A 26221-nucleotide genomic window follows, 5' to 3' on the forward strand; every position below is an offset into this window, starting at 1 on the left:
GTTCATCACACATGCTCCTCACAGACAGCGCCTGTCTCTTACATAGTGTTCACATGACACATATGTCACTCACACTGCAGAAATGTAACAGCACAATATGGACAATGTGATTAATACATTGTTGTCCTCCTGGCAGAACAGCCATTTCTTTCTAACCATTCTGTAGCCATAATGTGTCATGCAGTGCACAACTGCTAACCAAGCCAGTAGTGCTGATGTGAATTGTAAAGTCTGTAGAGTCCTCTCCCTCTTTACTGACTTTCTTACTTGTTTTCTGTGTACAGTTGTAATAAACTGTGCAGTTGACTGTTTGTTTTTTCCCCCCAATACACTTGGGGCTGTGGTATCCTAAGGTATTCTGGCTGAGCATATAAGTATATACCCTTTTGCCCTAGGTATGGGCATTAGGTTCTATTGGCACACACATATGACACCATTGTAACACAGTTACAGCATGCCCAATGAAATTTTAATGCTGCTACAATAGATTAAAGAGATTTTTTACCTTCATCCTCGGCACCATTCACATGCAGTTAGTAGTTGGATCCCTATACTAATCGGGCGGTTTGGAGCACTGGGGGCAGGACTACCCCCCCCCCCCCCACAGCCCAATTCGCCCCCGGACAGCTCCGTTGATTCTTAATAAAAGAGGCGGGCTGGCCACGAGCTAATCGGTGCTCAGGGGTGGTAGTCCTGCCCCCAGTGCTCCAAACCACCCGAATAGCATTAGTAGTTAGGATCTAACTTCTTACTGCACAGGAAGGGCAATGAGGATGAAGGTCAAAAACTCACCTTCCCCCCTCAGCGTGCTGTGCACAAAAGGCGATATCAGCAGGTTAGATTTGTTTAACCAGCTGATAAATATTATAAGCACATTGCATGTTGTACTCTCACATTAGTGATTCTCTGTGGTTACAGTCCAAAGCAACCTTGTAGTAAGTGCAAGCATTTTGCTGTATGAAACAACAAAAAAGTTCTATGGGCCGACATTAGTAAAATTAAATGACGTTTCAGTATACTGCTCTGTGCACCCTGCTGATCAGTGTTCGGAACATATGACATGATCTGTGATTGGTTGCTATGGGCAAAATTAGACAGATTTGGTTATAGACAGATTGATATATCTGGGCCATTGTCCTTAGGGATTAGCAATTGATCACCTTTTGTTCATAGTAAAAGCAATGTAGAAGGCAGAACATCACATACAGTTCCAATGATGGAACCTTCATCGGCTCCACTCATACTTTGTGAATAGATCCTAGCTATCACTCAGTGAGCTCTTTGTGAGAAGGATGGATACAGTAGCGCAGCATCCTGCCTCTGTGATCACTGGGGGGGGGGGTGCATAGCAGCTGGGTCTAACAATGTCCAGACAGACTCCCACTGAGTCAGAAGTCACAATACAGAAGGGGCGTTCTCTTCTAACTGGGACACATACTGAGGCTGTGTAGAATAAAAAAATAATATATATATATATATATATATATATATATATATATATATATACAGAGGGAGAGAGAGAGTTATGCCCGATAGATCAGCAGATTATAGCAATGGTGAGATGCACAATCTGGATCAGCACCTTATTAGTGGAGGCTTACTGTACCTCAAGTTTCACATCTCTTGTATGTTCACAATTTACAGCCTCCCTCCAGTGTGTGAGGCCGTGCAGCTGAAGGGACTGTGTACAGTGTTAGGCAGGACGTCCGCTGGCTTTGGAGCTTCTGATATTATAGAACACACTCACATTAGAATCAAATGGATTTATTCCTATAGAGATTAATCTTAATGAAAGATTATGGAAATCTCCATCCATTCTTTTCAAGCTTTCCTCTGGAGTAACTCACTGCGGCTGAAATACATAAAATTTTATATATATATATATATTTATGCAGTACCTTGGTTTAAGAGTAACTTGGATTAAGAGCATTTTGCAAGAAGAGCTCACAGTTTTTCAAAATTGTGACTTGGTTTGAGAGCATCGCTTTGGTTTAAGAGCTCCCTGTACTGGGAGCACGAGTGGAGGAGGGGCATGGTCTGCACAGGGTGGTCTACAGCACTGTACTCTGACCCAGGAAGTCTCCCTCACCTTCCAAATCATAGCAGATCCACTTCAGGCTGGGGCTTGCATCAGGGGACAGGACTGTGGAGGTAATCTCTCCATAACTATAACTCCTCTCTCTCCCCAGACAGAGAGTGCTGCTTGTATGTGCCCACATCTGCCCTGCTCATTCCTTCATGCTCCCTGCAGTCTTTGTCAGCTCTTGTGTTTCCCATCCTCTCCATCCCTGCTATAATGTGCCTGCACTTAGGGTCCTATTCCATGGGCCAATGGGGGCCCGATCAATAATGTAAACAAGCGCCGATCTACTAGATCGGTGCTCGTTTACTGGGCCTATTACATGGCCTGATAATCGTTTAGCGAGGGCTGCAGGCACATTGTTACCGAGGTCCTTGCAGCCCTTATTTAAACACCATACTTTACCTATACATGTTGCAGGGCTTCTCCTGCGCTTCTTCTTCCCAGTCCCGCGTGCAGCAGCAGCTTTGGTGTGGCCTGTCTGAGCTGACAGACCGCTGCAGGCGAGACCGGGAGGCAGAAGAAGCGCAGGAGAAGCCCTGCAACATGTAAAGGTAAAGTATGGTGCTTGTGAAATCGTTGGCCACCCGATGATTTTAGGTTTGGACCTAAACAAACAATCAGCCGATGACACGATCATCAGCTGATCTTTGTCTCTATTCCATGGAGTGATAATCGGCCGAATAGGCCGGATTTGGCCGACTATCGTTCCGTGGAATAGGACTATTCCACGGAACGATTATCGTCCGTATTCGGCCGATATCGGCCACTACGGACGATAATGTCCGGTGGAATAGAGTGCAATGATCAGTCGACATCAGTCATGTCGGCTGATCGTTGCAGTCGCTTGTTTTCCAACATGTTGAAAAACAAGCGACTGATACAGCAACGATCTGCTGCCGTCGCTCCGTTGAAAAGGACGATCAGCGATCACCCGGGCAGCCCCCCCCCCCGCCGCCCCTCGCGGCAGCGAGCGAGGAATGAGGGGCAAACGAGCGCTCTCAGCTTGCTTCTCTAAACGACCCGTGAAATAGGGCCATTACATTCAGCTGTACACACTGCTGCTATAATGTGTCCACACTTAGGCCCCGTTCCCACTGAGCAAAACTAGCGGAATGCCGTTAGCCTCCCACTCATAATGGGAGTCTATGGGAGGCGCGCGCTCCTGCTCTGTCCGCGCTGAAGAATGAACATGTTTGGAGGTGTGTTTTGGGTCATTGTCCTGTTGTAGGATGAAATTGGCTCCGATCAAGCGCTGTCCACTGGGTATGGCATGGCGTTGCAAAATTGAGTGATAGCCTTCCTTTTTCAGAATCCCTTTTAGGCTGGGTTCACACACAGTATATTTCAGGCAGTATTTGGTCCTCATATTGCAACCAAAACCAGGAGTGGATTAAAAACACAGAAAGGCTCTGTTCACACAATGTTGAAATTGAGTGGATGGCCGCCATATAACAGTAAGTAACTGCCATTATTTCTATATAGCAGCCGTTGTTTTAAGATAACAGCAAATATTTGCCATTAAATGGCGGCCATCCACTCAATTACAACATTATGTGAACAGATCCTTTCTGTGCTTTCAATCCACTCCGTCTCACAAACGTTCTTCTTTGTGATCCAAACACCTCAAACTTGGATTCATCCGTCCACAACACTTTTTTCCAGTCTTCCTCTGTCCAATGTCTGTGTTCTTTTGCCCATCTTAATCTTTTTCTTTTATTGGCCAGTCTCAGATATGGCTTTTTTTTGCCACTCTGCCCTGAAGCCCAAAATCCGGCAGCCGCCTCTTCACTGTAGATGTTGACACTAGTGTTTTGCGGGTACTATTTAATGAAGATGCCAGTTGGGGACCTGTGAGGCGTCTGTTTCTCAAACTAGAGACTCTAATGTGCTTATCTTCTTGCTTAGTTGTGCAACGCGGCCTCCCACTTCTTTTTCTACTCTGGTTAGAGCCTGTTTGTGCTGCCTCTGAAGGGAGTAGTACACACCGTTGTAGGAAATCTTCAATTTCTTAGCAATTTCTCGCATGGAGTAGCCTTCATTTTTAAGAACAAGAATAGACTGTCGAGTTTCAGATGAAAGTTCTCTTTCTCTGTCCATTTTAAGCGTTTAATAGACCCCACAAATGTGATGCTCCAGAAACACAATCTGCTCAAAGGAAGGTCAGTTTTGTAGCTTCTGTAACGAGCTAGACTGTTTTCAGATGTGTGAACATGATTGCACAAGGGTTTTCTAATTATCAATAAGCCTTCTGAGCCAATGAGCAAACACATTGTACCATTAGAACACTGGAGTGATAGTTGCTGGAAATGGGCCTCTATACACCTATGTAGATATTGCACCAAAAACCAGACATTTGCAGCTAGAATAGTCATTTACCACATTAGCAATGTATAGAGTGTATTTGTTTAAAGTTAGGACTAGTTTAAAGTTATCTTCATTGAAAAGTACAGTGCTTTTCCTTCAGAAATAAGCACATTTCAAATGGACCCCAAACTTTTGAACGGTAGTGTATATATATATATATATATATATATATATATATATATAGTATATACCCCAGCTGATGACACACAGCACTGTATAGCTGTATACATATATACCCCAGCTGATGACACACAGCACTGTATAGCTGTATACACATATATAGTATATACTCCAGCTGATGACACACAGCACTGTATAGCTGTATACACATATACCCCAGCTGACACACAGCACTGTATTGCTGTATACATATATACCCCAGCTGATGACACACAACACTGTATAGCTGTATACATATATACCCCAGCTGATGACACACAGCACTGTATAGCTGTATACATATACACATATATATAGTATATACCCCAGCTGACACACAGCACTGTATACATATATACCCCAGCTGATGACACACAGCACTGTATAGCTGTATACATATACACATATATATAGTATATACCCCAGCTGACACACAGCACTGTATACATATATACCCCAGCTGATGACACACAGCACTGTATAGCTGTATACATATATACCCCAGCTGATGACACACAGCACTGTATAGCTGTATACATATATACCCCAGCTGATGACACACAGCACTGTATAGCTGTATACATATATACCCCAGCTGACACACAGCACTGTATAAATATATACCCCAGCTGACACACAGCACTGTATACATATATACCCCAGCTGACACACAGCACTGTATACATATATACCCCAGCTGACACACAGCACTGTATACATATATACCCCAGCTGATGCTATAGCTATACACACTCATACACTGTACACAGGTGACGCCCAGTCTTTGCACGCTCCGTTCTCACAACATCATCTATAATCATCACTACAAGCAGTAGGCCACACCCATCTCATCTGCATATCCCGCCTGGTCCAATCAGAGCTGAGGGGCGTCTCCCCCGAGGACAAGGCGTCTGCTGCCTCCGCTCGTCGCTCCTGTCCGAGGTGTCAGCCGCGGGATCCTCAGTGCTGAGCGCCGTGTACACCGCCGCCTGCTGAACCATTGTTACACTGACGGCTGCTGACCTACAGGCTGATGACAGGATGTCGGTGGCCGGACTAAAGAAACAGTTCCATAAAGCCAGCCAGGTAAGCTGGGAGCAGAGGGGACCGTGCAGGATGTGGGCTGTAGTCTGTGGATGTACGCAAGGAGGTGTCCACGCTGTCTCCATGGAGCGCTGGATGGCAGTGTACACAGCGCTGTACAGCACTGCTGCTGGAGGGGGACATGCTCCTGTGTGATGGATGTGCTGGGGGCAGGAGGGGGATGCAGCAGGTCACAGTGGGCACTGTCTAGGCTCACGGCTGTCAGTATACCCTGATGTGCATTGTGCCGGCCATATACATCATGTCTAGGGGCATCCCTTACCATCATGGAGGACACCCAGCTGCTGCTTGTCATGTTCTCTAGGAGGACATGTACAGTCACAGATGTGTATTGTTGTATTTGTTGTCAGCTGATGACGTGGTCCTTATGTACAGCCTCTCCAGGAACAGCCGGCAGGGATGGGCCACCCTATAGAAGACCCCTGCCATAGAAGACCCCTGCCATCCCTGCGCTATCCCTATAGAAGACCCCTGCCATAGAAGACCCCTGCCATCCCTGCGCTATCCCTATAGAAGACCCCTGCCATAGAAGACCACTGCCATCCCTGCGCTATCCCTATAGAAGACCCCTGCCATAGAAGACCTCTGCCATCCCTGGGCTATCCCTATAGAAGACCCCTGCCATAGAAGACCCCTGCCATCCCTGCAAGACCCCTGCCATCCCTGCGCTATCCCTATAGAAGACCCCCGCCATAGAAGACCCCTGCCATCCCTGGGCTATCCCTATAGAAGACCCCTGCCATAGAAGACCCCCGCCATCCCTAGGCTATCCCTATAGAAGACCCCCGCCATCCCTGGGCTTTCCCTATAGAAGACCCCCGCCATCCCTGGGCTTTCCCTATAGAAGACCCCCGCCATCCCTGGGCTTTCCCTATAGAAGACCCCCGCCATCCCTGGGCTTTCCCTATAGAAGACCCCCGCCATCCCTGGGCTTTCCCTATAGAAGACCCCCGCCATCCCTGGGCTTTCCCTATAGAAGACCTGCATTTATTGTCTTGCACAGATGTGTACTATTGGAAAGGAAGAGCCCTTCCTCCACGCCACAAGAGTGCTTTAACTTTTTTGGGAACAAAGGATAAAGTGAAAGAGTCCAATTGAAGATGCAGTACAGTGTGTTATAAGGCAGGAGGAGCAGAGCCGATTGATATGTAGATTTGTTAAGAAAACTCCACTATAACATCGGTTATTGTGACATCTCTGTTCATTCTGGGCTTAGGAGTCCATCCAGGTATATCTGTATACATGGTCATACAGCGAAGGCTGCCAGTCACTGAGCAGGACCGCCCACTGGACTCCTAAGCCCTGAGTGATAACTGATGATATACATTCTGTCTGTATTGTCACTGCGAAAGTTTTCCCTCGGCCATCAGAGAGAGTCAGGTGGGTGAAATCTGCAGGTTTAGATGACTTCTTCTATCTTCTTATGGGGGTTATTAAAGCCAATGTACCACTAGGTATATCGGATTAGAATCAACGGAGCCGTGTCACAGAGTGGAGATTGTCACACATGGGCCGGCGGGCTCGTACCCAATGCTTCATGTTGGGCTGGTGCTTTGTAATAGACCAGCACAGTGTGCGGGAAACGGGCGGCGTTTAAAAAAAGAAAAAGACCCCAGCACCTGCATCCCTGCACCAGCTCCAGTCTGTTTATGTAAAAAAACTAGTAAGTTATGTACCTAGTAGTAAATTCGCTTTAAAGGGGTTATCCAGGCTTTACAAAACATGACCGCTTTCTTTCAGAAACAGCGACACTTTTGTCCCCAGATTTTGCACAGATTTGCAACTCCATTGAAGTAAATGGAGGTGAATTGTTGTGATGTGCCATAGACAATGAGGTGGTGGCTGAGTCTGTCCTCAGGATTGGAGGTGACAGCAGTTGAACCCTCACAGATCACTCTTTTAGGAATCAGCAATGATAAGAACATTGTACTGTACATCTATATGTGGCTTAAATGGTCACTTTAAAAAGAAACTTTTGACATGTTGTTTGACAATCACTAGAATAAACTGGACTACTAGTGTACGCCAATGGGAAAAGTACCACATGATGGTTCTCTCATATACATGTCCCTGAGCTCCATAGAGGAACTGGTTTGTGGCATTTGTCCCCTGCATGGCCGCCGTCTTCCTCTTTCCATGGATCATATTCTCTGTTATTATAAGGATGTTAATGCTGAGGGTCACAACGTGATCAATAATGCATATCCATTTAATCGGCTGTTACTTGATAGATGACAGTAATTACACTGGGGCTGATAGCTGAGAGAAAGAACGGCCACCATTGGTTATAGCACAAGATCATTCACTGGAGTGTCCTTAAGTTCTATGGTGACTCACTAAATGGTTGTGGCTTTCATCAGAATGTGGATGATGCTGTTTGGAGCCAACAGGTGTAGCAGAGCTGAGGCTGTCCCGTGTAGCAGAGCTGAGGCTGTCCCGTGTAGCAGAGCTGAGGTTGACCCGTGTAGCAGAGCTGAGGCTGTCCCGTGTAGCAGAGCTGAGGTTGACCCGTGTAGCAGAGCTGAGGTTGTCCCATGTAGCAGAGCTGAGGCTGTCCCGTGTAGAAGAGCTGAGGTTGACCCGTGTAGCAGAGCTGAGGTTGTCCCGTGTAGCAGAGCTGCCTTTGTGATTTGGCGAGCGTTATTACAGGTTTTACTGCAGAATAAACATACAGAATTGTTATAACCTGGAGAGCTATAATGAGATGCGGAAACCAGATTCCTCTGTGCTATGACTTGCACCCTGATCACTGTACATAGCTGCAGGATGATGGGACAGGTAATTGTGAACAGGTACCTACAGGAGGAATGTGGAGCTCAGCAGTGAATCGTGTCATCTAATAACACATGATGTGTTAATGACTTTTCTGTCACAAACAACACACTGTAAATGTGCACATTTATTTATAGAAACATTTTAGAAGATCATGTCAGTGGCTTTCCTGGGAATGGATGGATGCCCTTCCCCCCGCACTGATATCTTAAAGGAGAAGTCCGGCAGCATTTATAAAAATTTCTAGCAGACGGGCCAGGGAGGAACATAACAATCAATCTTAACTAACCTCTTCCTGTGCCCCTTAAGCGCTACCTTGCTCCAGTGACGTCACAACCCGCCTGATTGCCTGCTCAGCCAATCAGTGACTGGGGCTGGACACTGCTGCAGCCACTGATTGGCTGATGGGGCCAGGTCGTGACAACATTGGAACTTCGGGCGGGATCCTGAAGCCAGTGATGTGACACATTGGGGGCATAGGGAGAAGTAAGTAACACTTGTTTATTATGTTCCGCTCTGCCCCAGCATGCTTGCAAATTTTAAAATTTGCCAGACTTCTCCTTTTAAGAGGTTGTCCGATACATTAAAATTAGGATAGTCCCATCAATTTCAAATAAGTGGGTTTCTGACTCTCAGCACTAGTTTTTTTATTCTGCATTATTCTATGCAGCAAATAAACATATATCCAGAGGTAAACCACGTGAACGGGGGTCAAATTGATACTTTATGATTAGGATTTAGAGGTCTATAGAATCATTTACCATGTACACCTGATAGCAGAAGAACAGTTAAACAAGCCGTAAAAGGGTCCATTTACACAGAAACATTATCTTACAGATTATCTGACAAAGATTTGAAGCCAAAGCCAGAAACAGACTATAAACAGGGATCAGGTCATAAAAGAAAGCCTGAGATTTCTCCTCTTTTCAAATTCATTCCTGGCTTTGGCTTCAAATCTTTGGCAGATAATCTGTCAGAAAATCTTTCTGTGTAAAGGCTCCATTAGACCTGATGATCTTTTCCTGCATTGATCTATAGGGTATGTGTATATGGTGATAGAAAATCTCAGCTGGGATGCAACTTCAGTTGTCTCATATGGGGCTCGATGTTAGGATTTCTGAGGACTGTTCATACACACAGCACACTTAGGCTGGTATTACACGGGCCGATGGGGGCCCGATAATACCTGTAAACGAGCAGCGATCTGCTAGATCGTCGCTCGTTTACTGGACCTATTACACGGCCCGATAATCGTTTAACAAGGGCTGCAAGGACATCATTACCGATGTCCTTGCAGCCCTTGTTTAAACTATATACTTTACCTATCCACGCTCCAGGGCTGCTTCTGCGTTCCGCTTCTCCACAGGTCCCGCACGTTCTAGCCTAAGAGTGGCCTGTCAGCTGACAGGCTGCTCAGCCAATCACAGGCCGGGGCCACCGTTGCCTGTGATTGGCCGGGGGGCCTGTCAGCTGACAGGCCGCTCTGAAGCCAGAGCGAGCGGGACCCGGGGAGAAGACCGCAGGAGCAGCCCTGGAACGTGGATAGGTAATGTATATCGTTAGTCGCCGGCTGCACACCGCTATTACACGTAGCGGTGCACGGTCGGCGCCCGATGAAAATAGGTCAGAACCTTTATCAACGATCAGCTGATGATCGTTGTCATCGGCTGATCGTTGTATTTATTACATGGACCGATTCGTCCGATTATCGTTCTGTGTAATAGGACCCCTACTTAGGTTTGCCATACATTGTTTAGCTCTGCTGTATTCCGAGAATCATTTGTCAGTCTTGCTGATTAAACATCAGTTGATCTAACCTAGCAGGGTATATAGAAGCAAAAATTCATAGATTAAACTTCATCGTCAAGTCCTTGGATTTTTACCTTGGCTCGGTCTTTCTGTTGTGAAGTCTAATTACTGCAGAATTTAAAGAGTTGTTCATACCTATAAAGTGCCAGTGTTGGCCATAGCGGCCTGCGCTATGGCTATGGAGTCTGCTTCGTGTTGTGTGCATATGCCCTCTTCCCCGCAGGCAGCTGCAGTACTTCTAGGGAGTACACGGAAGTCCGTTTTTAGGATGGAATGTACTAAGCGTCTGATCAACCTTTCAAAGCATGTATCAGACTCTCTGCATTGATAGAATAGAAGTTAACTGTTGGGCTATTTTCCCACATTATCTTTTGCCTGCATTTTTCATTTTAAAAGTCATTGTGCTAAAAATTCTTTAAAAAAAATTAGGATTACATTACCAACTAAGGCGTAAGTAGAATGGTTCCATTGTAGTTCTGCTGCAGATTGTCTCCCTGCTTTTGGAAGATGATGGGTTGCTCTGCAGAACCATATATTTGCTGATTGTGGTGAAATTCCTTCAGTTGATGAGTTATGGAAATACAATGGATCTCTGAGTATTTTTATAGGTGACTATTAACCAGTCTTTACCTCCCAATTGCAGGAAGCAGGTTATTTCCTGCATCATAGAGATGTTCTTATAGGAGCGATAATGACATAATAAGAGGACTGTGGAGTCAGCCTCATGGTCAGATGGTTATTACAACTTTATAGGGTCTGCGTTCCATTATAACTATTATGTTTACAACATTTCCCTACAGAGTAAACAAATACCTAGCATATTAATCACCGGAGTGCTTTTTTGGATGTGAATATTCTCATATGTTATTAAAGGGTTTTTCAGGAATAGACATATATGTGCTGCCACAAATGAGAATTTTTTCAAATGATATATCATTCCGTCTAAACGCTGATCGATATAAAAACACATTGTTATTTCGAAATCGTTAAAGAAGAAGTCCAGCGAAAATTTTTATTAAAGTATTGTATTGCCCCCCAAAAGTTGTACAAATCACCAATGTACACTTATTACGGGAAATGCTTATAAAGTGCTTTTTCCCTGCACTTACTACTGCATCAAGGCTTCACTTCCTGGATAACATGGTGATGTCACGACCCGACTCCCAGAGCTGTGCGGGCTGTGGCTGCTGGAGAGGATGATGGCAGGGGGACACTGAGGGACACAGGGCCCTAGAGGGACACTGAGCATCCCCCTGCCATCATCCTCTCCAGCAGCCACAGCCCGCACAGCTCTGGGAGTCGGGTCGTGACATCACCATTTTATCCAGGAAGTGAAGCCTTGATGCAGTAGTAAGTGCAGGGGAAAAGCATTTTATAGGCATTTCCCATAATAAGTGTATATTGGGGATTTTGTATAACTTTCAGGGGGCAATACTTTAAAGGACTTCTCCTTTAATCGTTCGATTGGGCGAATTATCGCTCCGTGTAAACATACCATTATCTCCTGTCTCATATGGCCCAGGTGCACTAATGAAAGGGCTCAAAATGAATGGATACAGCTGAGCTGGGATGAAAGAAATTGCAGTGCAGGTATATTGGTGGTAAGTTAAAGGGGTTATCCAGCAAAAATCTTTTTCTTTTAAATCAACTGGTGCCAGAAAGTTATATAGATTTGTAATTTACTTCTATTAAAAAATCTTCCCATAAGTCTTCCCATACTTATTAGCTCCTAAATGTCCTGCAGGAAATGTTGTTTTATTTTCAGTCTGACACAGTGCTCTCTGCTGACATCCCTGGCCGAGAAAGGAACTGTCCAGAGCAGGAGAGGTTTTCTATGAGGATTCATATAAAACCGAGACAGGGTTCCTGTCTCGGCCAGAGATGTCAGCAGAGAGCACTGTGTCAGACTGAAAATAATACAACATTTCCTGCGGGACATACAGGAGCTAATAAGTATGAGAAGACTTGAGATTTTTTAATAGAAGTAAATTCCAAATCTATATAACTTTCTGATATCAGTTGATCTGAAAGAAAAAGATTTTCACCGAACAACCCCTTTAAGGTCCTTTTACACACACAGATATCTGACCAATTTATCTGACATTTTTGAAGCCAAAGCCAGAAACATATAAACAGAGAACAGGTAATAAAGGAAAGACTGATATTTCTCTTTTCAAATCCATTCCTGGCTCTGGCTTAAAAAATCTACCAGATAAAGTGGTCAGATATCTGTGTGTGTAAAGAGACCCTTAAATTATATGTTCTCCTTGACACTCCAACCCTAAAAATGTTATACTCAACAAATATTTATTATTGCCATTATAGAGCCAATACTGTTAACTCCCAGGCTTTAGGAGGCCTTACAAGGCATATAAATAGGAGTTCTTTGCAGTTACATTCCTCCAGCCACTTACTTATGCCAGGTTGGACAGAGTTGAATATCGTAGGTGTTCACATTGTGGCAGGGAATTTGATAAATATGCTATTTAGCGTGAATGGATTGCATTGTTGATTCTGCCCCAATAAGTCTCAGTTTCTAACCCTTTAAAGGATCAATAGGTAGAAACCTTCTTTCTTACATTTAGAGGCTGTCAAAGATACTCACGCCTGCAAACAGTGTGGGGATTAAACTAAAGTACATATTATTGTCATTTTTGAGGCATTAGTGACTGTATATCTATTACCATACTAAATAGTGAACAAGGTCTGATGTAACCCCCCTGGGTTGGCTGGAGTGCTTCACATTCCTATCACTGCAAAACTCCACGATGTAGAAATCTATGGCTCACAGCTGGAATATCTTTACTGGGTGGGATCTGGGTATATCATTGGCTCTTCGTACTCTCTGTTTATTGACCCTGTACAAAGTTCTCGAAATGTTAGGTTGTAAAGTTTTTAAGGCATGAACAGCAACTTATAAAGATTTTTTTACATTCACACTTACAGGATCTGCAGCAGATTTAAAGCTCCAGAACTAAATGCTTTAACAAGCCATCACATCTGTGTATATCCTGTACATGTGAATGGATCCTCTTTAAAGAGCTAGTATGTGTTTAAAGGAGAAGTCCAGTGAAAAATGTTATTAAAGTATTGTATTGCCCCCCAAAAGTTATACAAATCCCCAATATACACTTATTACGGGAAATGTACGTAAAGTGCTTTTTTCCCTGCACTTACTACTGCATCAAGGCTTCATTTCCTGGATAAAATGGTGATGTCACGACCCGACTCCCAGAGCTGTGTGGGCTGTGGCTGCTGGGGAGGATGATGGCAAGGGGATGCTCAGTGTCCCTCCCGTGCCCTGTGTCCCTCAGTGTCCCCCTGCCATCATCCTCTCCAGCAGCCACAGCCCGCACAGCTCTGGGAGTCGGGTCGTGACATCACCATTTTATGCAGGAAGTAAAGCCTTGATGTAGTAGTAAGTGCAGGGAAAAAGCACTTTATAAGGATTTCCCGTAATAAGTGTATATTGGTAATTTGTATAACTTTTGGGAGGCAATACAATGCTTTATTAAAATTTTTCGCAGGGCTTCTCCTTTATTTGTTTTCCATAAATCATTGGTACAAGTGAAGATAAGAAACTAATAGATAAGAAACTAATAAGCCGAACAGTTGTTCCGCTTATTAGATTTTTTTTTTTTTCCACTGGTCACCACTGAATTTGCTGATAAAATTCACTGACCCTACACTGAGAGATCAGGTTATAAGTGTTGACCATACGTGTCTATGGAGAGGAGGAGGGATCAGTGGCAGAACGAACCTCAGAGGTTAGAGCGACTCTGTACCCACAATCTGACCCACCCAAACCACTTGTACCTTTTGGTAACTGCTGTTAATCCATGGTCTTCCTGGGGTCCGTTCGGCAGGTGATGCAGTTATTGTCCTAAAAAACAACTTTTAAACTTGCAGCCTGTGCCAAACTGGAGTATCTGTGCCCTTTGCACAACCTCTCTGTCCCTCCTCCTCACCCTCCTCATCCTCCTCATCATTAGGAAGGCTCCAGGCAGATTGCCTCCTATTCCCCACCTTTGGCAGCCCGGCACATGGGCTGGATCATTAAGGACCTGTGCAATGTTCAGCATGGCGAGAATGTTTCAGTGGCATTTCTAATGATGAAGAGGGTGGGGAGGAGGGACAGAGGGGTGGTGCAAAGTTAGGGCACAGATACTCCCATTTGGCACAGGCTTCAAGTTTAAAAGTATTTTTTTAGGACAATAACTGCATCACCTGCTGAACGGACCCCAGGACAGATCTTGGATTAAAAGCAGCTATCTGAAGGTACAAGTGGTTTGGGGAGGGTCAGATTGTGGGTACAGAGTCGCTTTAATGCTCCTTCAGACCAAAAAACAACACAAAAATGTCACAAAAAGAAATGCCTTTTGTGTAGTGTGTCTAATTTTTCACTATAAATGTACTGCAGAGTTTAGGGATAAAAAGGAATTGTAGGTAAAGTAGTACATTTATATGACAAGAATGCTTGCAGCTATTAAGATCTATGAGGCTATCCTAGAAAAGGCGGTGTATGCTGCTTAATATGAGGTTATTCTGACTCACATGGGTGCTGTATGATTGTAGCATAAGTCTAAAGCTGGCCATATACATTAGTTTAGCATTGCCAGAGCCAACCAATTGTGGTGGGATTGGCTAGCCATCTAGTATGGTGGCCTCCCAACTCTCCTCCAGTGGCAAATGGTGGAGAGAATTGTCAGGCTCAATTCCTTTGTACTCAAGGAAACACGGAGCAACCTGAAGTGTCTGGCAGCAGCTTTCTCCCTTATTTGAACTGTATGGCCAGTTTAAGATGGGTGGACATATACTCGATATTAGTTGACCAGCTTGATGAAGTGTAAGCTTAGGTGATCAGAAGGCAGCTGTGGCTGAGGATCACTATTGCTATGTACAATACACTGGTTCAAAATATTTAATAGGAACCTGTTAAAGAAAATAATTTTTCTTCACAAAATACAAACAGACAAAATACAAAATTTCAATAAAATATGTGTCCATAGCCCTTAATCCTTCTTAGGGTAATTGTTGGAAGCCATTGCTGTTTGTGTGTTATATTTCACTCTTGTTCTTGCAGCTTGTCATAGAACAGCTGTGAATCTGAAACCTGAATACAAGCTTGGCAATGCTAGCTGTCAGGGGAAATATGGCCTACTTACTATTCTTACTAATCTAAACCAGGATTTAGGCCAAGGAAACACAACCTTTAGGAGAAAAATGCCTCTTCTGGTCACATTAGGAATTAGTATATAGACAGTTTGAGACCTAAGCTTCAAGTTGTATTGAGAGAGCTTCACTGCACAGATTTGCTACAGGAAATGATCTGCTCATTGAGATATAGTGTACTATGCATATTGCAGACAATTCAGTGCAAATGTCTGCAGGCCCAGGTTTGGTACCTAAAGGGAAACTATCACTTTCATGTTACCGTAACCACAATTCATCTGGGCACAAGGACACTGCCACCCACTATTCCTATAGTGCTGTCTGTTTCATCCCAGTTCATCTGCATCTATATATAATATATATACTGAAGTGCATTTTTGTACAGTCACATGGGACAGAAATGATATAGAATTGAGTAGTACAAAGTGTGATAACCTTATACATGGGCTGAAAGGCTTCAGAAGAAGAACCCTGATCTCGTTGATTGACGCTTGTTTTCTGAGCTTTTACCAAGCTTGACCAACCTTGTGACCATCCTGCATGAACAATCATGTTCGTGCAGCCCATTGAATTTAGCAGTGTCTGCTGCATGTCAGGGTGATTTACATGGGCAACTTATATGGGACTAGTGTTCCACATAAAAGGGCCTTCGGCCCAAGCTTAAGGCTTCATTCACACGTTCCATAAAATTGTCCGTGGTCGCGGATCTGTGACCACAGACCATTTTAGGAACCTTTTAAATGAATCCAGCCATTCACACGGTTTATGCTGCGACTCCCACCACAAAAAAGTAGGACATGCCCTAGTGTGGATAGTGGCATGGATCACCCCCAGAACGCCCCCGCCCCCTTCTATTGGGGGATCTGTGCTGCGTTCCTCCTCCGGTCATCACAGCGCAGATTGCAGTGGGGGTCGCGCCAGGGATTGTGTGAATTAGGCCTAGCTTTAATCTAAGTTCTACACTAAACAGTTTCTGGTATAATGGAAATATGACCTCCTTATCAGTAAATTACAGAGTCCATCAGGCTTTATGGAGGTTCATTTCCCCTCCTAGTTCTCACCTGGTGGTTTCTTCTGTTTTGTCACTTTATATACAATTCAGTTCAGTGTATGAGCTGTGATGCAAGGTTACCTGGGAGTGAAAATGTAGCTGCATAGTGTATCCTGAGAGTCCTGTCCACATGAGGTTTTATAACATGGACTGGGGATCCACCTTTGCATTGTTCCACTTATGCTTTTGGTAAATGCCATTGCTGAAAGCTGAAATAAAAGGAAACACAACAGGCTTATGTGCACAGTGGGAGACACTTACTCAATGTTACAGCACACAATGCCAGATCTCTGGCCTAAGACAAATACACTTCTTTTATCCACCCAAAGCATTTGAAGAACGTGCGTGTGGGAGTTCTGCATCCTATGTAAACTGAAAGTTAACTGTGGAAGCACCATGAGCGTAGCAGATTACTGTATGTGTTATAATGTGTTACTTCAGGGTTATCTGGGAGGAACCGTAACAGTAATGCTGGCTGTGCTGAAAACTCCGCTCACTCATGGCACATTCACAGGTCCAGGAAACGGATGGATGGCTGTTTTTCATCATTCTCTCTCATTGGAAAGTCACTATCTATTCATGTAGCTTCTAGGAAAACTGATGTTTACCCTGCAGAGCTGATGCTTTGTAAGGCTGGGTTCACACTGTGTTTTTACAGTCTGTTGAATGTATTCCCTTTATGGGAAAAAAAACAGATGCAAAAACTAATGCAATTGTTTGCATCACTTAATTTACCAGAAATGACCCCTTGCCCATGAAAAGCTCTAAAGTCTGGGCCACTACGTGTTTTACTTTCCTGAAAGCTACTGCCCACTGCCTGTTGTTAGTGGAATTATGTCTCTAAATGCAGAGAGCCCAAGACAGAACGAAAGTGGAAGCAGCTCTTACAGCATAGTGGAAAAGTGTATGATCCCTAATTGTCCGACCTTCAGGACCCCTACAGTTCACAAGAACAGGGATCCTTAATCTCCTGTGGTGGTCATTCATACACACTGACACTTTATTCATTGTCTATAGAAATTCAAGCGATAGCCAATCTCTAAACCCAGTAGAATGAACAAATCCCCAAACTGAAAGAATACTAATCCCAGGAAAAAAAAATGAAATCACAAAGAGAAAGAAAAGTACGTTCTAAGGGATAAAAGGGTGAATTTTATTAAACATGATTAATAATAAAAAGCTCAAAAGATAAAGTTATAGCAAAAAGCAAATACAACAAAAGATGTAAATAAGAGATGAACAGTAAGAAATGATAGACTGTACAGAAAAGGGCTAACGTGGTACAAAACCCCATCAAAGGTAGATAGTGTCAATCAAAGATAAAAAAGACAAAATGTAACACTTGTAGGGCTGTTACACCATAAGCACTTTGCATTGTGTTACGGTATAATAGTCCTACAATAGTGTTGCATTTTGTCTTTTTTGCCGTGTCCATATCTTTGATTGACATTATCTACCTTTGATGGGGTTTTGGACCATGTTAGTCCCTTTCTGTACTGTGTGTTAAGTAACAGTCTATCCTTTCTTATTGTCCATCTTATTGTTATCTTTTGTTGTATTTCCTTCTCTCTCCAACTTTATCTGTTGGGCTTTTTAATATTAATCCTGTTTAATAAAATTCAACCTTTTATCCCTTAGAACACTCTTTTCTTTCCCTTTGAAATCTCTATACCCAGCCAAGTATGCATAGCCCGAACTACAGGCATCATAGGATTTACATTCATACATAAGTATTAGGGCTACGCAGCAGATAGCTCCTGGATGTGATTTTCTTGTATCATGCACTTTTCTATTTTATTAAACCGTGCCAACTACTCTTCTTGCCACCCTGCCCACATAACTGGACTCATAAATATGTTGGCCATGTAACATTTTGGCCATTTGAAGGGTTATGGAAGGAACATTTAAGTTCTGTTCATACTACCATTCATTGTATCTGGTTTCTGGCTTCTATACTTCAAGATTAGGTAACCTGCTGCCATATATATATTTATATATACCGTGTTTCGCCGAAAATAAGACAGTGTCTTATATTAATTTTTGCTCCCAAAGATGCGCTATGTCTTATTTTCAGGGGATGTCTTCTTTTCCCATGAAGAAGAATTCACACTTATTGTTGAACAAAAAAAACATACAAAAAACAGACAAAATAAAAATGAGTAGGATCCATTTGAAGGGGTTATCCAGGGTTAGAAAATCCCAGCTTATATCTTCCATAAGCAGCGCTACTCTTGTTGCGCGCTCACATCCGCCTCTGCTGTGACTCCTCTATTCTGTCCTGTCATTATACACCAGATCTCACACGCTTCCATGCATTCTCTATGGAGGAGTGTGACTTCCGGCGTTCAGGCGTTCAATTACAAGGCAGAGGCGGATATGAGCGTGCGCCGGATGTGAACGGCGCCGCGGAACTGTAACGAAGCCGCACCATGGGACACAGATCTGCTGCCATGAGTACACATGCCAGCGGCTACTGGGGGGGGGGGGGGGGGGGGGGGGGTTGTCCTGGGGTCCGTTCAGCAGGTGATGCAGTTATTGTCCAAACAAACAACCTTTAAATTGGCAGCCCTGTGCCCAACGGCCATGGCCATGTATGCATTGTGTATGCATTAGGCTGGCACAACCTCTATGTCCCTCCTCCCCACCCTCCTCATAATTAGGAATGCTCCAGGCAGATTGTCTCCTATTCCTCAGCTGTGTGAATACTGAACATGGGCTGGATTGTTAAGGCACCTGTGCAATGTTCAGACAGGAGAAACTGTTCCAGTGGCATTCCTAATGATGAAGAGGGTAGGGAGGAGGGACAGAGGGGTGGTACAAAGTTAGGGCACAGATATTCTAAGCTCCGGCCATTGGACACGGGGTTGCCAGTTTAAAATTAGTTTTTTAGGACAATAACTGCATCACCTGCCAAACGGACGGCAGGACAGATGTTGGATTGAAAGCAGCTATCTGAAGGGGGGTCAGATTGTAGGTACAGAGTCACTTTAAAGCTCACTTTGTTTGAAGTGAATGGAGCTGAGCTGTAATACCACACATCAGCACATTATTAGATCCAAAATACGGCTGCATTTTATACCTATTTTACTGTCGTATTTTGCTTTTATTGTACTGTATGTCACCATAGCCTGGGCTTGCATTTCCGTTATCAAAATTTAGAAAATTTTATCCCACGCATTCTGGAACACAAAAACAAAACCTCTGTTTGCCATAGAGCATTATGTCATAAAGGATGGGTTCACTATAGTACACAAAGTCTTCTCAGTGGTTTTCTTTGCCACATTTTTTCCGTGGTAGAAAACCAGCAGGGTTAGTAGCCGGCCTGCTTTAGTCTTTGTTCCACTGGGTTTCAATTGATTTTTCACAAGACTAGTGTAGCCCTATACACTACAGACATGCTAGTGTGCAACACAACAGAAGATCTGTGTACCCTGACACAAATTGTGGCAACTGTAATTTACACCGCAGATAGCTGTAACATTTAGTCCTCATGGTAGCATCAGAGCCCACGCAAGGGCTTCACCAGCAAATAGTATGCCCAGTATCTCCGAGCATGCTGTTCATACCTGCAGCCTGAGCCGCAAGACATGATCCCCGCACTGGCCAATGCTATGATGTCATGTCATTGCTCCTGCCTGAGGATCCTGTCTGGGAAGCTCAAAGGCGGCACTAAACAGTGGAGCAGGACTAGGCGAGTATTTTTTTTATTTTTTTTGCATTGGGTATTATTATAGTATAGGGCACTAGTGTCAAACTCAGGCCCTCCAGCTGTTACAAAACTACAACTCCCGTCATGCCTGGGCAGCCAAAGCTATAGCTTTGACTGCCCAGGCATGATGGGATTTGTAGTTTTACAACAGCTGGAGAGCCTGAGTTTGACACACCTGGTATAGGGGAACAAGGGATTACTGTTACAGTATGGGATCACGGGGGGGGGGGGGGGGGCACTATTACTGTATGATGGCACAGGAGACATTATTAGAAGAACTGAGGCATTATAAATACATGGGGAGAGGAATGGGGGCATTATTACTGTTTGTAGGCACAGGGGGCAATATTACTGTATGAGGGCACAGGAGGCATTATTTATACAATATAAAGGCGCATGGGAAGGGGTGTAGCTAGGATTCATGGGGCCCCATAGCAAAAAATTTAAGGGCCCCCCTCCTCTAGGCACAACATCAAAGCACTGCACATTACTGCTGGTGCACTGATAACCCCTGACCTCTGCACAGAGCTCTGCACATTTTCCTTTCCTACTTGATTGCCAGCTGGATAACAGAGGTTATCAGTGCAGTGAAGCAAAGATCTCTGCCTTTTGCTTGTTAACCTTTTTTTTGTGTTGCAGCATGTAAGTAAACATTGGGTCACTTACACACTGCAGTACATTAGGGGTTAAGCAGAACGACACAGGTCAGCTCTTACCTTCTCCCCTGGACCCCCCTCCTGCACGGGCCCCATAGCAACTGCCTACCCTGCCTCTATGGTACCTACGCCACTGCATATGGGGAAATATTACTTTATGGAGGCATTATTATTGTATGAGGGCACAGGAGGCATTATTAATACTGTATAGAGACACAGAGGGCATTATTACGATATGGAAACACAGGGCATTATTACTGTATGAGGGCACACAGGGCATTATTATTGTATAAAGGCACAGGAGGCATTATTAATACTGTATAGAGGCACACAGGGCATTATTATTATATTTAGTATATTATTACTATATTATAGAAACACAGAGGGCATTATTGCTGTATAGTAACAAAGGGGGCATAATTTCTGTACTGGGCACAGGGTAAATTATTAGTGTATGGTGTAACTGCATTGTGCACTGAGGTCATTATTTGTGGATGTATCTCCAAGGCCCCCTCTGCCACCATACACCTGTAGTTATTGCATGGTGGCAGAGGGGGCATTATTTTATATATGGGCACAGGGAGCATTATTACTATAACTAATTCTAACTGAATGTGTTTTTTTTGTTGTATCAAATTTGATGTAAATTCCAGTTCTTGTCCAGTTTTTTTTTCTTGCCCCCTCCTTATTATGGCTTTTAATTTTTTCAAAATTTATATATATTTTTTTACATAAAACATAAACATAGAAACCGCTCTTGAGAGCCAGTCTTGTCTAAAGCTAATATTAGCGCTATAAAAACTATAGTTAACTCAGGTGAACTGGAAACGCTATGTGAACTGTGAGAAATGTTAGGTATGTCTTCGTACATGTGTTGGGTGGATGGATTTGGCAGGGACGAGGAAACAGTCTGCAGGGATTGGTTGTGCAGAAGAAGACAATACAGGGACGGCAGTCTGTGAAACAAACCAGAACACTAGTGTGATTCAGGAATCTAAGCCACAAGTGGAGAAGTGTGTTCTTATGCTCTGTTCACACTATGTTTTATTACAATAGTTTCCTGACAGAAAAATGATCCTTTCTGTTTAAAAAGAATGTGTGCCACAGTTTGCATAGAAATTCACTAGTGTATTCACTTCTATTGTGATTTTCTGCTTCATTACATAATATACAGTACATGTGAAACCACCCTGAGGTTATGTACATGGATGCCCTGGATAAAGTTTTCATACCCAAAGTTTTACCCCTTTTTTGAGAATCTTGAGTCAGGTTTGACAGAAAATTTATATTTTACTGGTAAAAACAAATATTTACCACATATATTGGAAATAAAACTCATTTTGAAGGGTTTTTCATCAGTTTTTATTTATGCCTGCACTGTGTCCACATAGCCTTTGGCTGTAAGATATCTGTAAAGGCAATTTCTACTGAAAAACACAGTAATGCGTACCTAAACATTCAGATAATGTTTCAGAGTTAGCTATCATTCATGTGTAGATAAGGGGTGACAGAATTTATGATCATTATAGGACATGTATGCAGTGTCCCAGAACAGCCCTTCTTATGCTCATACTTTTATTATAACCAGTTCTGTTCTGGAAAGCTATGGTCCACTGCAAACTGCGTGTATTGTCACCCCTGCAGTATTCAGGTCTGCTATTTCATTCATTTATTGCATGTATATTCAGGTATCAGTGCCTAATGGTATTATGTCGCCTCCTAGTGTTCAAGTATGGTACTTCTCATGTATATTTCTCTGTATATGCCTAATGGTGTGATGATGCAATGGCTGGATGTCACGTGACTGTGCCCTGCTTCCATGGTAACACCAATGGTCATCGAGTTTTGGCTGGGGTTACCATGTGACTTCCTGTTCTACCTCAGTCTATCTCCTGCCCCATAGGGAATAGGTTGTGTGTTTGTCCTCTCTCCCTGCTAGGAGAGAGGCCTGCGTGTGCTCTGCTGCTCCAGTCCACTGGCTGTGTTCCTGTCTCAAGTCTCAAGATTCTCATCTGGGTGTCGATTCTTCAGTCATTCTTCAGTTCCTCTTATCATCATCCTCTCAAATCATCAACAGCAAGTATTCAATTCAAGTCTCATTCCACCCAGCAACTCAACTTCAGTTTCACTAGTACTCCATCATTCAGCATGCTAATCTCACAGCCTATTGCAGCATCACCCATTATTCTGCTTTATTCAAGTTTACCTTATTCCCGGTTGCATTCGGAGAGACTGTTGCTACTAGTTACCACCGTTACAATAAATATACAACTACCGTTGTTTCTGAACCTTGGCATTGGTGTGATAATTGGTGCCCTGAGTAAGGACAATGAGGAATCGCATGCCCAGTATTCCCGCATGGTCAGGAGCCCGGTTTCCAGCTGTATCACCCTCGTGCCTACACCGTGACCACATTATCCTACAGCTGCCCCGGTTCCTGCCTGTTACCACCATCTATACTGCGGAGTGGCCCCAAGGGGCCAGGGCATAGCATTTATGTAGAATTTTTTACCAGTCTTCCCCTTTGCGGACATAAAGGAGTACTTCGGCCAAAGTTTACTGTCTGTGAAGCTCTACCACCGGACATCTTGTACTAATAAGGATGCTTTCGGCATGAATCATGGGACCTAACTGAGAACCAACAAAAAATACATGACGCTCCAGTCGCGGCCGAGGGTTACAAATACAATATGCTCCCAATCCCTCAGGCTGAACGCCTTGGGAGACAATACGAAAAAAGAAAAGTTCAGACCAGCTCACCTCACATGTGTGAACAAAATGAATCCCAATGGTTCGGGTGGGGGTTGGGTGCACGGATCCTGCAGCGGCAGCCAGGCTTGTGTTCACTACGGGACGATCATAGAGGTATAAGATCCGGCACTCCCAGTACGTGTAGATGAGAAGGTTAGAGGATTAAAACATAACCTTTAATGATAAAACTAAAATAATGTATTAAAACCAACGCGTTTCGCGCAGCAGCGCTTAATCATGATTAAGCGCTGCTGCGCGAAATGCGTTGGTTTTAATACATTATTTTAGTTTTATCATTAAAGGTTATGTTTTAATCCTCTAACCTTCTCATCTACACGTACTGGGAGTGCCGGATCTTATACCTCTATGATCGTCCCGTAGTGAACGCCTTGGGACAAACGCTTTCTATAATGGGACCCAACTAAAATATAACTTTTAATCTTACATACGAATACAATCTGTGTATAAGGTGGTAGAAAGAAAATGTTAAATAAACAACAGTCGAACTGCTACTGTATAAACCATTTGCAGCAGGACCAAAACACGTCTATGTCGCTGAATATGGTGGAGCAGTGTGCTGTTGCTGTTTAAAATCTGCCTATAGCCCCTTCAACATGTTTCACTGTGTCCACAGCGTCCTCAGGAAGAATTGCCAGCTAAGGCACGGTTTTCTTTCTTGCGTAGAATGATTAATCCCCCCCCCCCCCTATGTCTCTCTATAGTATACCCTAAGAAGCAGCAGCAACATGGAGGAATTCTTAGCAAATTGAATGGTAAACCTGCCAGATCATACAGTAAAACAGTCTACTATTGCTGTAAGGGTATATTCATCACATTCAGCAGATTTCTTGCAGAACTTTGTGATTGAATAATCAGTTTCATACATCTGAATGGGGCTGTATCTGCTGCATTGGATGGATTTTTCCAAATCCCATTCAGATGAATAGGACAGGTGCAGACATTTCAGTGAAAAATATGCTGAGAGTGAATACGCCATATTAGTGGATTCACATGCTGCGTAAAGGCCCTTTTACAACCTAGGAACACTTATACTCGATAATCGACTCTCGTAAGAGCAATCGGCTAAACAGCGAACAAGCGCTTGTTAGTCAGCTGATCGTATTTACATGGTTTACATGTGGATTTGGCTGCAGAATGCAGGTTGTAAGGTGAAATCCACTGCACCCAAAACTCCATCAAAACCATATGTAAACCATTATAACCCCGTGTGTAATAAGGCCAGCGTGTAAAGTTACACAAATGTGTATCCACTCTAACAAAGCAGATTTGCATGTCAGGGGTGCGGTAGAGCTGACCAGCTACCCATATGGGAGATAGGTAGAGATGAGCGAACCTCCAGCATGCTCGAGTCCATCGAACCCGAACTTTCGGCATTTGATTAGCGGTGGCTGCTGAAGTTGGATAAAGCCCTAAGGCTATGTGGAAAACATGGATATAGTCATTGGCTGTATCCATGTTTTCCAGACAATCTTAGAGCTTTATCCAAGTTCAGCAGCCACCACTAATCAAATACCGAACGTTCGGGTTCGGATGGACTCGAACCCAAACCCGGTTCGCTCATCTCTATAGGTAATGATTGTCACCCGTATTTCTCTTACAGATTCTCTTAGAAGAAAACATAACATTCTTTTTACTGGTGACATAATGTTACTGTCGGAGGAAACACTCTTAGTTAACTGGATGTAATGGTTTTCATCAGCCTTTATAAAATCGCTGTCTTTCGGCTCATGAAACAAAGCGCTCATTCAGCATCTGATGGACCTCATTGTGTGGCGGCGTATAATGAAGACTGGTGCCTTCTATTATTCTTATTGATTAGCAGCACGTGAAGCCGCTTATCTTCTTGCTGACTCAGGTAGCCATAGGGTATATCTGAACAGATGTGCCGGCTGCTCATAGAGGCAAGCTAAAATGAGATCCATCTTGTGTAGGCATTTACACACAGCCACTGAACATATGAGCCTGGCATTTGGGATTTTCTAAGAATACACTTCTTTTAACAATACATACACAGTAAGCTCTACATTATGTATGTATTATGGGAGCACATAGTACTTTCCAGAAAAATTACAGGGATGGACCCTAGTTATACCAGTGGGGCTCAAGTGTGATGGACCTGATACCGTGTGTGCCCTCCTTTTTTTATATAACACTCACCCACAACTGACAGCATTTGAATTGTGTCGCACACAATCATAGACAATGCATAATGCTGATTCATGTAAAGTCGGTAATAGGAAAACCAGAAAATAAGCACTTCTGCAATTCAGAACATATAGTAATAAGAATGAATAATGGTAATATGGTTCAGGAAGGAATGAGGAAAGAGGCCTTGTGCTGCCGCATGCTCAGCATGTACTGTCATATAGTCTTTCTTTCTCCAAAACAACCACTATTCCCAGAGGACTTTTAAGGCTTTGAATTGTAGTACCACATTATCATATTTGCTCATCCGTCATGACTCAAGGTAGGTATATATACACATTTGCATTAATCTCTCTTAATACTTAAGTGACCTTAATCACAGAGGAGCTACCTAACCAGGTAAAAGCACAAAGCCCTCAGGCTGA

The 26221-nt window shown here is 43.6% G+C and overlaps 1 protein-coding gene across 1 annotated transcript in view; it reads left to right on the forward strand.

Annotated features, from left to right (window-relative positions):
* Positions 1-5496: 5496 nt before the first annotated feature.
* SH3GL3 (SH3 domain containing GRB2 like 3, endophilin A3) overlaps positions 5497-26221 on the forward strand; it is a 45711-nt gene continuing 24986 nt past the window's right edge. The window contains exon 1 of the mRNA XM_069956617.1: positions 5497-5692. Coding sequence (XP_069812718.1) covers positions 5648-5692 — 45 coding nt within the window. The 5' untranslated portion in view covers positions 5497-5647. The remainder of the gene's footprint in view (positions 5693-26221) is intronic.

The sequence above is a fragment of the Dendropsophus ebraccatus genome, chromosome 1 (assembly GCF_027789765.1).
Source record: "Dendropsophus ebraccatus isolate aDenEbr1 chromosome 1, aDenEbr1.pat, whole genome shotgun sequence".
Lineage (NCBI taxonomy): Eukaryota > Metazoa > Chordata > Amphibia > Anura > Hylidae > Dendropsophus > Dendropsophus ebraccatus.